Source organism: Psittacula echo (genome assembly GCF_963264785.1).
Source record: "Psittacula echo genome assembly, chromosome: 1".
NCBI classification, from domain to species: Eukaryota; Metazoa; Chordata; class Aves; order Psittaciformes; family Psittacidae; genus Psittacula; species Psittacula echo.
Genome location: NC_137735.1, coordinates 83,879,818 through 83,891,438, shown reverse-complemented (window position 1 = coordinate 83,891,438; position 11,621 = coordinate 83,879,818). Strand labels below are relative to the sequence as shown.

Sequence of the window (11,621 nt, the reverse complement as noted above, 5' to 3'; positions counted from 1 at the left end):
AGAGTGGGGGGGACTGCCGAAGGGGAAAGACAGAGCGGCTGCTGCAGGGAGTGAAGACCGAGGGCTGCAGTAAGTGATGGGGACCCTATCTATTCTCTCAGTGCTCCTCAAGATAACCTAAAAGTAGAAGAGAGCGGAGGGAGATAACAAGGGTAAACTTTTCTTTGCATGCTGGGTGTGTATGGAGGGGGGCTTAGCCGTGTGGATGAGAGAAGAGATGGAGAATGAAGAAAGATGGATAGAGAAAGCAAGCAGATGTGAGTTGTGTGTTCAATCTAAAACGTTTTGGAAACACTTGGAAAACTGGCCAGATGAGGAGGGAAGTGGGTAGGAGGGAGGCTAGGAAGGCCAACTTGTGGGGGAAATGGAGGCAGCAAGCAAAGAGTTTCTGTGCTATAGTGGAGGTTATCCCAGTTCCAGCCTTTGCTGTCCCCTGACTCCTCTTTCCTCCACTCCACAGTGATGAAGACCTCTGGAGCCTGTATACTGTTGTGTTTCTTAGCACTCTCCTTGTTCTCAGCTGGTGAGTCCTTGTGCTGGGGGAGGATTTCTCCTCCACCCTGGCCCCACAGAGTTTCTTACACAGGCTGATGTGCAGTGACCTAAGGAGAAAGACACGTAGATGGACAATGAAAGGGGAAGGACCAAAACAGGAAAGGCAAAGTAGATACAGGGATTGTGAAGAAAAATTTAGGAACTGGGAACTGGTTCCCATATGTGTCCACTCTCCATTAAGTATTGGGTGTTACAAGAAACAGCGGTCCACAGCTTCCCCCGCAGGGATGTTTGGGTAAGCAAAACAGCCAGGTTGGTTTGAGAAATAAGGGTAACTGTGCTTTGTGCTGACTGTAGACTGCTGTTCTACCTGGCTTGGCATGATCTGCAGAACATCTCCCAGTGCTCCACAAAATGTGTTCTGTCATCATTGTGAAGCATTTGCTGTCACAAGTGATTCTTGCAAGAGTGGCCCCATTCCAGGCCACTCAGCTGCCAGGAGCTTTTGTAGGTGTTTTGTGTAGCAGTTGTGAGAAACCTGACCTCCATAGTTGAAACCATCTCTCTGCTTTTGTTGTTGTGGTTCTGGTCTGATGATCCACATCTTTGTTTACTTGGAGTTACTTAGACATTATAGTCTGAAGACTCAGGACAGACAGCAGAAGATTAATTGCAGTGAATGGAAAAAGCCTAGCACAGGAAAGGCTGTATGTAGGAGACAGATGACTGCACCTATTACAATCAAATCAGGGTGTTCCAATCTACTCTCGTTGGTCCTTCCCTCTTGCTGAAGCCTGATTCTGCCGCCAGTAGCAGCACTTTTACCTGTAAAGGTGCATAGTCGAGGATGTCATGTTTGTGACTGAAGCAGGGAGGTGAGGCATCCAAGAAATGAGCTTGTAGGGGACCTACAAAGTTAAAGGAAATAAAAAAAGGCTGTAGCTTTTATGATGTATTGCTGAGAGGAATGTTTCTTACTTTTGTGTGTTTTGTTTCATCATTTTTGGGTTGGTTTGGGTTGGTTAGTTGTTTCTTTTTCCTTTGGTTGTTGTTTTTCAGTTGTTGGATTATTTTTTATTTTTTTTTTCAACTTGGAAAATAACAGGAATCACCAGCTGGTCTCTCATTGTCTCTTTTGGTTTTGGGTAAGCTACTGAGCAGTGAATCAGGATAGCAGTTTTAGACCTCAAGGATGAATTTACTGCAACTTGGACAGTAAAGTCCAGTTGATTATAAAGCATATGAATTGCGTACCAAAGCAAATGTAAGTTCAAGTGACTGAAAATTGGATAAGAGAGTCACTTCTTTTGTCTCCTCTCATATGCAGAGGTTTCACGTCACTTCTGTTGTTTTAGAATTGGACCAGTTTTCTGGTTCTGTTAGGGAGAGGAAAGAAAAAGAAAAGCTAGTAACAGCTGAATTTTCAATGTCAGAAAGGCTGGGGAGCCTCCCTGCTTCTTGTGTATGACTCCTATTTCAAATCTGGCACCGCTGGCCTCTGCAGTGGTTTCAGAATCTGTGTCCTTCGTTTTGTATCAGAAACAAGTGAGAAAGTGTTCAACGTAATTTTTTCTCCTCTACTTGTTACCATGAAGAGATTAGCCAGAACAGGGAACATTTTGGACTGCACTACGTTGTGCACTCAAGTCATTACGCATGTCTGGCTCTGCCTGGGTCCATTGCCAGCAGCTGAGCCCTCTCTGGCAGCTGGGTGGGGAAGGGAATAGTAGGGTCCAGCAACTCCTCTAATGCTGCAGAGCAGGATTATATAGGGTCCCAAGAGTCCCTCTTCAGCCTGCAAGCAACGACTCTTGGAATGAGGAAGAACTAAGACTAAAGCTTCAGACCTGATAGTTTTTACCCATGAGTGCTTCCATTAAGAACAGAAAGCTAAAGGCTGAGTTCATAAGACAGGGTGTACTGGTTTTGGGCTGCTCCTGCACACATCCCTGCAGTGCCCCGCTTCACTGGGTTGTTCCTGCCAACTCCTTCCTTCATCACACCCCAGTTATGCAGACATTTCCCTCCTCTGTGGCTAGCAGGAAATATTTTCCTATTCCCGGCTGCTGTAGGAAGCAGCTCTCTCACCCTTTATATTTGGACAAACGAACAGTTTAGCTCAATTTCAATTTCTTCTCTTCCCAGACAGCATGCACAAACAGGCCTTCATCATTCTCACTCTCCAGCACACCCAGGTGCTGAGAGGAGAAAGGTTATCTGCTCTGTGCAGCATGATGGACGGGTAATTATTTGCCTAAGGAGCTACAAGACCTGCAGTCTGTTTCTTACATTGACAGTTACTCCATCTGTGACCCCAAGAAAATAAATTCCATTACTCTTTTATAAAATGGAGATAGGGATTTTGACCGACCTCTGGAGCAGAGGGGCAATGTGCAATTTGTTTTGCAAGTGCATCAAATGGGGTTTCAGAAATGCAAAGTCCGGTGGTAGATCTGGAGTTACTTACTATCTTGTCCCTGTGCCTAGCATTTGATCCTGGTGGAAGCAGCAGGGATAGGATCAGGGCCCGCTGTATCCACAGTCTCCTAACGGCAAACCCAGCCAGCAGTGGAGGCTGAGGCAAAGAGATCATTTCTCCCTTCAGCAGAGGGCAGTGGTGTCTCCTGGACAGAGAAGCATCTCGTAAACATTTCACAAGGGCTGCAGACTGTAGAAATCTCTCTCTGTGTCCTTTCTTCACTCCCCTCTCCTCTGCTCTTGCAGACTGGTTTCCATGGGTGGTCAATGGGCAAGAACTGGAAAGTGCAACTGGTAAGTGTTACAGGCACATTATGTGCTACAGACTGCTTGTGTGACCCAGATGTTCTGTGATGTTACAGCCTGTTTAATTGCAAGTGCTGTTCTTTTTTATCTTGCCTCTGACATTTGTGAGCTTGCCTTTCAATGGAGATTAAACAAGACCTTCAAGACAACCTGCTAAGTGGTGTGTGTTCTTTACAAGTAATTCACTAGTATTGGAGTCCTGAACACTTAGCACATGAAGTTATGTTCACAGTCAAGGGTTGTGGGAGATCCACAAGAGCTGGTTACTCTTCAGCCATGAGATGCTTGGCAAAATCCCAAGGCTGCACAAAGTGGCATGGTGCTTTAGCAGTGAGGCCACTGAGAAAGGATATTGGCTGGTCTTCAAACTGGTTGTGTTGTTGGGGGTAAATTGCTTTATCCCTCTGGACCTGTTTCCATTTCTGTGACATGATGAGATAAAATGATAAAAAGATAGAAATGTATGTTTGCACCATGCTTCAGCACCCAGAAAAACCACAAGAAGAACTTGCATTTTCTACAAACTGAAGCCCCTGGCTAAGCCACCAGGCATCTCCCAGCTATGATCCTGCCATATGTAATACCCAGGGCTTTCTGGGCCAATTCAAAGCATGTCCACCAAGCTTTCCTTTCCTTCACACCTCATCGCACCATTACACCTACCCCAGCCTTGCCATCAGTTGCCTTTCAAAGAAACTCCTCTGCCGATGAATTTCTGCAGTCGAGGCTGGGTTCTGGAGTTGCCTCCCTCCTTTTCTGTAGTGGGTACCTCAGCTGTCTGTCCTACTGCTGCAGGAGCCATCAAAGCATCCGTTTCAGATGTCTGTCTTTCCCGTCGAGATGCTCTGAATATGAACTGAGAGTTCAGTAATGGTTGATGTAGCATTTGTACTAAGAAGTCCAGTCCCAGGCCTCTCATGGAAAAGGGGGATGGGTACGGCTGGGATGGGGGTACTGTGTTTATTTATGTATTTACAGGATTGGAATCTGCTGTCATGAGCCTACCATGGAGGCGAAGGTAATTCATGCTAGCTATGGCTAGCTATGTAAGGGACCACAAAGTAAAGACAAGCTCTCTCAAGGACATTCTCTTTTCCAGGTGAAGTTAGCACCGACTCTCTTATCAGCACCCCTGGTAAGCTCCTGTCTCTCACAACTTCAGGCTTCTTTTTCCTTTTTCATCTTTACTTCTGTCTACACAGACCCAGAAATTGCTCATTATGCCTCTTCCCCACTTCTGACATCTAGGAATGTTCTTCCAGCATTTATGGCTCTCTGGGAGTCCCTTCTGTGCCCCATTCAGGGAGGTGAATTCAGGGGGGTTAATGGCCTGTTCTGCAAGGAAATGCCAGGCTCTCTGAAGCTGTTTGCACTGCAGGAAACCATGAAATCTAAAGGTGACACAGTCTGAGCTTCCAGAGAAGGCTGCAAAAAGGAAGAGACTAAATGATGAGAGGGGGAAATTGGTCAGTTTCACCAGTTAACTGGGCAGCACTGGGATGTAGCTTATGTCTGTTGACAAGTAGCAGCCATGCTTGAGTGCTCAGGAGACAGAGGTGGCAAAATAACCCGAAAGACAGCAATAAAGCAAACTCTTGAGCAGCAGTGGGATGGAGACATTACAGTACTGGTCTTTTAATACTGTTTTCCCTGCTGTGCCTGTGGCTATGTCCCTGAGGGCAGTAAAATGTATGCCAAAGGTAGGGTAGATAGAGGACACTTGGAAGATGAGCACTTACAGCATGCAATGTCCCTCCTTAAAGAGCAGAGCCTTGCTATGGAGACAGACCCAGGGGAAGGACGTGGGAGTGTGATCATTTACAAATTGGACTGATCCTGCTAGACTCAACGGAGGAGAGGGCCAGAGGCTTAAGAAGGAGCCTCCCCACTTCTTTCAGATGAGTCCTGTTTCAAATCCAGCACTGCTGGCGTCAGCGAGGGTTTGTCTCTCTGCTGGGACAGTCTCTCAAACAGCCCCCACCTCAAAGGGGGGGGACCAGGCAAGGGCAAGGAGAGGGAGAACACATCTGGTTGGTGAAAAAGCCTAAATGTGCAGACTTTACAGCAGAGTTTGGCTTCAAAACACTGTGGAGAGATCAAGAAGAAAATCTTTACAATGGATGTACCATGAGACCCATCTGTGCTCTACAGTGTCCCATCAGCTCTAGGACACACCGCATATTCACAAGGAGAGCCTGCAGTTACTCTGACAAATCAAATGGTAACAACATCACGATTAGCATTGTATGTGAACCAGGTGTGGGATCCTGCTGGTCAGAAGTGGTGAGCCACCGGCAGAACTGTGGGAGGGGGAAGGAGGCTGAATTTAGGATCTTTCAGAACATCTTCTCTTTTTCCAGCTGCAGCTGTCACACCGCCTGTGCTTCTTAGTCCTGGTGAGTTTATTCTCAGTTCAGACCCAAATTTTGTGGACCCACCTTGCCCAGTCCCTTGCACACCCAGAATCCTGCTTTCCTGACTGCCCTAAACATAGCCCTAACACCCAAAAACCTCATTCTCTCTGCGCACATGTGTTTTGTCTATGCTTCTGGTTGACGCTATGGCACGTGAACAGGAGCAGAAGAAGTTCTCTGTAACTGTCAGTGAAGGCTTGCACTGGCAGTCTGTTCTCCAGGTTCCTTTCCAATTTGTCACTGGGTAAATAATAAAATGTACTGGTTTACTGTTGTACAGGTGGGTCGTTTTATCATAGCAGAGCAACTTCTTTTTGACCCTTTGTCATGGACGTTAAAGAACCAGTGGTCTGGGGATGTGGTTTCCTAAAGGAGTCACTGTTCCTTGGAAGAGGCAGATACAGGCTTCTTTGCTTCTTGTCTAGATGAACAGCAATCACAGCAACTAGATGAATTTACCTGATCTTTTGAAATACAAGTCAAGATGCCCTTACAGTGTAATTTTGAAGAGTAGTGGTAATGCTTTATGGTGAAGCTTGGGCAGATATTTAGCATTGTTGGCTGGGTTGCTGGCACTAGATTCATGTTGGATTTGTACCTTCTCCTGTCAGTAGCAATGAAATCCTTTTCCATGTTAGAAATCACTCTTGAAAGAGCTTTCCAGTTATTTGTTTTGAGTAAGCTAATGTCTAGGAAGGAATTATGGTAAATCGCACTAATGTTGCCACCTTCTGTCTTCCAGTTCAGTCTGACAGTGAAACTACAACAGCTTCGTCAGGTATGTTGAAGCTTGGTGCCTGCACCCCCTCCCAGACCTACTTTCACCCACCCTATTACCTCTCCAGGCAAGTGCTGGCTGAACACTGACCTTTATCTCTTGGAGAATTCCCTTCACCCTGTTCCTTGAGTTAGAAATACTGGAAAATGATGGTAGTGGAAGCTGAAGTCTTCCTTCTGGGAGGGGTGGAACTGGCAGATCACCAGACCACATGCGCTGGCTCCATTTTCTATCATTGTCAGTGGGCAAGACCTGGCATTTCAGAAGGAAATGCAAGAAAACCCATCGTAGTTTGCTACAGGGCTGATTGTTCAGGAAAGAAAGGAACTAGATTTGTGTCCCGAAGTGTGAGATTGCAGACGTGTAGAAATACGTGCCTTAAACATGAGGCTGCAATTTGTACTGCATTTATTTGTATCTCTCCCATTTAACAGCATGGGCCTTCTAAATTGAGGATTCTCAGTGGGCTTGTTTTGCATTTCACTCAACTTTCCCTTCTGCCTTATGAGGCAAGGGTATCAGAAATGTGTGCATTATTTTCTTTTTCTGTAAACCATTTCCATCTCTCACAAGAGAGTGGAAAATAGAGGTTAAGGGCCTTCCGCAGAATCCTGCTGGACAGTACCTAGTGATGAAGCTATATGTGTGCCAGCATGAGTGTACTTGTCTATGACCCTGAATTGCACCTCTGTGTGTGTGTTCCCAGATTGTCGTGAAGAAAAGTTCCCTTGCACACGCCTGTACTCTGTCCACAAGCCAGTAAAGCAGTGTATCAGCTACCTCTGTGTTACAAGGTAAGAAACCAGCAGTCCCAAAGAAAACCCCTAAAAAATCTCCAGAAATGGCACGTTCAGTTCAGCACTTGTTTCCGTTGAAATTTAGAGCTTCCCTCAGGGAACCAGTTGGTAAAATGAATTCTATCCTCAGAGTGTCCTTTTAGGGTGATTAATTAAAACAGCACCATAACTATTATCTGTGCAGCACTATGGAACTGCAATATGCCCTATATTGTAATCTGTGTTTAAGGTATGTGACATCTTGGCAAAGATTACTTTCCTATTGACAACAGCCTTAGTCTAGGCTTACCAATCCTAAAGATTTCGGATTTGCCTCCTCATCAGTGAATATTTTAATTTAGTTTATTACCTGTATCCCCGAGTATGTTTATTGCCTGTATCCCTTTTTTGTTTCTTTGGGTCCCTGTGCCTTTTGCTTCTGTCCTTGGCATGTTCCTGGTGGTCCCCCAGTGTGCGTCGCATGTACATAATAAACAAGGAGGTGTGCTCTCGCATTGTCTGCAAGGAGAACGAGGTCATGCAAGGTGAGTGATGGCACAAGCTAGCCTAGCTGAGTAGCTGCAGCCATCTGATGATAGAGTCTCCAAGCTAACTAATTACCCAACTGCAATCCATGTGCAGTAGTGTCCCTGGACTTGGTCTGGGGCAACTCTAATGCAGTGCAGCCTTGCATCCAGCGCACATGCCATGAAAAACTCTGAGAAGCAGATATTGTACTATCAAAAAGTATGAGAGTTCTGCCTTCCTCAATCTTGAACATGCTCTATTAGCCCCAGACACACTTTTACTCAAACTTGCCTTTGAGGTTAAGGAGTAACTCTCAGTATTTCTGTTCATGACTAGAAAGAGGATCCAGTCTAGATTTCTTATGCAATGTCTTTTTTGCAGCAAAATACGAGTGATTTTAATGTGTATTGTGCATGAATAAAGCCAAAAGGAAATGAATAAAAGCCTAAGGACTTGTTCACTTGCCTCATGAATGTGAGGATTCACCATTTCCAACAGTTTCTGTAGATGCAGTGAAGGATGTACCTCTAACTGTTCTGGTGGTGAAGAGTTCGGAGGAAATTTTGACTATCTGTCAACCTGTGTGTGTCTGCTATGTCTTCAGATGAGATCTGTCGCCAGCTGGCTGGCCTTCCTTCTCGACGTCTCCGCCGATCTGGGCAACCCCTGCACCTCCCTTGCAGACAGCTCCTGGAGCAGCAGCGCAGAAGGCCTGATGCTCTGTGAGCTACCAGCAGTAGGAGAGAAGAGAAATCATCATCCACTACCTACAACCCAAGACAAGTCCTTGTTTGTGATTTCTCCACCATTTCCTTGCTTCTCTGCCTTCCCTCACATCCTCTTCTTCAGGTGCTGTAGTATACAGAGTCCCTTCTCTGCTTGTCTGTCTCAGTGGCTGTTGCCATCTTCTGAGTCTGTTGCCGAGGAGGTGGGATGCTCCCCTCTTTTCTCTCAAACTAGTTGGCTTGCCAAGAACTGCTGATTTCCCAGAGGTCCTTATAAATGTGCTGCGTCTTCTCTTGCTCTGCCCCTGCAGAGAGACAGCCATGGGGAAAGATGTTGTCCTCTCCAATGGTACAGATGCCCTAAGCTGCATTTCATGTGGAGGAGCGCAGATCTTTATGCCTTACGACTCCTGGTCTAGGTTTCTTGCATGACATCAGTATGAGTTTGGTTATGGCTAGTCAGCCTGAGCTCCTCTGCCATATGATGGCACAGCCTCCTTCTGTGTCTGCTGGCCTAGAGAAGTGACAGAACTGGGATATGAACTGCCCTCAACCCAATGCAAACCTTGTTGTCCCTGTATGGCATTTATAACTACCTCTGGGAAGTTCTTTGTCTCAAGCCCATTGCCTCCCTCACACACAACTGCTACCAAAAGGAAAAATCCTGGATTTCTTATGGCATTGTGTTTTTCTCAAGAAGATTATGTTGAAACAGAGTGCTGTCTCTTACTCTCCCTTCTCTCCCCTGTTTTGTCACTCCCTTCCCATTGAAGAAATCTCTTGATGCCCATTCCAGGCAAGTTCCAGGGAGCAGTAAGTATAGCTGCCGCTGCTCCTAAGCCCAAGAAAGAACCCGTCTGCCTTTGCAGTACTGAGAACTTGCAGTGAATTAACTTATCCTGGTGACTTGTCTTGATCTGGCTACCTCCACACTCTCCAGTTGCTGAGCCTGCTTTCAGTATCTCCACTTGAGTTCCTACCTCTTGACCTGGGAGCTCCTGCACAAAGCAGAAAGGATTCACACACTGGAACGGGATTTGGGAGAAGAATTGTTATCTGGGATCCTGAGTTTTCCTGTGGGTTCTCTGGCTGTGCTGACCTGCACAGTGCCAGGTGCTGGTGGGGAGGTAAATGTATCTGCAGGCCAACCTGGGGAAAAAAATTCACTCTGGTAGCACTGGATGTCTGTTTGAGAACTTTGTTTTCCAGATATATGGAGAACAGTTCCAGGTGTATGGGTAGGTTTCAGTATAGGACCGGGTAGGGTAAGTGGGGAAGAAGTGTATTATTCTACGTGACTCTTAGTGACACGATTCTGTGGGGCTCCAGGGCTAAGCAGCTTAGCTCACTGCAGCAGAAGATCAGCAAGACCCTATCTCTAGGATGTCTAACCGTTGTTACCAAATAACAGAAAATTAGTTAGCTAGAGCAGGCATTCACCCCCATCATATAATACATATACTCTGCTGCTGAACTGAGTACCATTCAGCCTTGCAGAAGTACTGGTTGCTGCATAGAGCCAAGGACATCCGATATAGGGAACAGTTTGCTGCACAGAGGCAGACTTCTCTGAAAAAAAGAGCAAAACAATTAAGGTAAGAGCCTCTCCTTCTGCTGTATGCAGCAAGAAGCTGGTTCCATCCTCTGTGTAGGGGAGCACACCCTGTGCAGACACAGATTTGTTCCATATAAGGTCAAACTTTGCCATAAATGGGCTAAATCTCTGTATATTAATCCAGTATACATCAGATAGAATTCCAAGTTAGGCAGTGACTGGAATTTCATCCTATACCTAGGGGCATCGTACCCCTGCACAGAAGATGATGCTCCTCTTGAATACTCGAGGCTCCTGAGACTGGGGATGGAGGAGGAATTTCTGTGTGCTAAGAATGTACACATTTCTGTAGAGAGGAGGGCACTGAGAGCTTGATCTCAAAGACATTTAAGTCACTGTTAGCCACTGACTTTGATACTGGAATGCCTGTGGAATTTGCAGGAATGAGATGAGATGTTAGAGGAAGCACTTGGAAATTGGACCAGGCATAGTCTCCACTCTGTATTTAGAGCTGAATGTAAGCTGATATAGAAATAGATATATAACTGTATAACATAGCTACTGTAAAGTATATAGAAAATTAACATTCATACAGTTTGGGAACGGTTAGAAGCCTTTCTGTTGCTTGCTTTCAGCAGGGACAGGAAGAGGTGCTCCTCTCCAGGAGAACACTGTTTTAATGTTAGAGTCCATATAATGCACACAAAAATATTAAAAGAAAATTTATTTCCTGTTATTCTTGGCAATTCTCATGTGTTTGGGTTTATTTGTCTCTAGCTACGTTTCCTCCAGATTTGAGGGGAAACTTGACTGCAGCCCAAATCTGTCATTTGGACCTTTTTACTCCATGCTAGCCCTCCCTTCATTTGTGAATCACAGGTCTTCCTGGGAGGTTATTCTTTTTTTTCTAGAGGTACAGAAAGTTATCTTCAGTATTTTTTTTCCCACGGATAGCTGTACTCGATTTTCCTGACAGTTGGTAGGTGCTGAGCACAGGAATAACTCTCTCCAGCCCATGAGATCTGTGCTGAGACTGCATCTTTTCACTGTGCGTTTGCCATGACCTGCTGGTGGAAAATTATCATCTCCAGGTAAAATGGTAAGATGGCTGAACTAAGAGAAGAGCTGCAATAAATCATCTCACAAGCAAAGAAGAATTTGTTCACTGGAGCTATTTAACTCAGTAATGGGAATAACTGAAAGACTACATTAAAAATTACACATGTAGGTCAAAAGGATTAGGAAAATTTATCTTTCATTGAATGTCTGACTTTTGCATAGATTCATCACACACTGACTGTATATATCATATTTTGGTTGAAAAGATGAAGCACTCAGAGTATGGGGGACTCTAGGCGCTGTCTTCATGTGCAAGCAGTCAAATCAGAATTTATATGATATTTCTAGAATGAAATTGGCTGTGGCCCAAATTACCCATTAAGCTGCCTCTGACAGTGTCCCATAGTTCTTCAGGACTAAACCATACAACGCAGGTTATTGCACAGCACGGTCCCCTAGAATCAGTGCTCTTTCCTGGCTAATGCTTTGGTGTCCGTATCTCAGATG

At 45.4% G+C, this 11,621-nt stretch overlaps 1 protein-coding gene across 1 annotated transcript; it reads left to right on the top strand.

The window, feature by feature from the left end:
* Positions 1-205: 205 nt before the first annotated feature.
* MFAP5 (microfibril associated protein 5) lies at positions 206-8,501 on the top strand (the record flags this gene model as incomplete). The annotated part of the gene is given in 10 exon segments (XM_080614828.1): positions 206-259; positions 261-327; positions 461-523; positions 3,220-3,267; positions 4,379-4,414; positions 5,640-5,675; positions 6,436-6,471; positions 7,178-7,265; positions 7,719-7,792; positions 8,380-8,501. Coding segments are annotated over 10 exon segments (624 nt in total).
* Between the last annotated feature and the right edge of the window lie 3,120 nt (positions 8,502-11,621).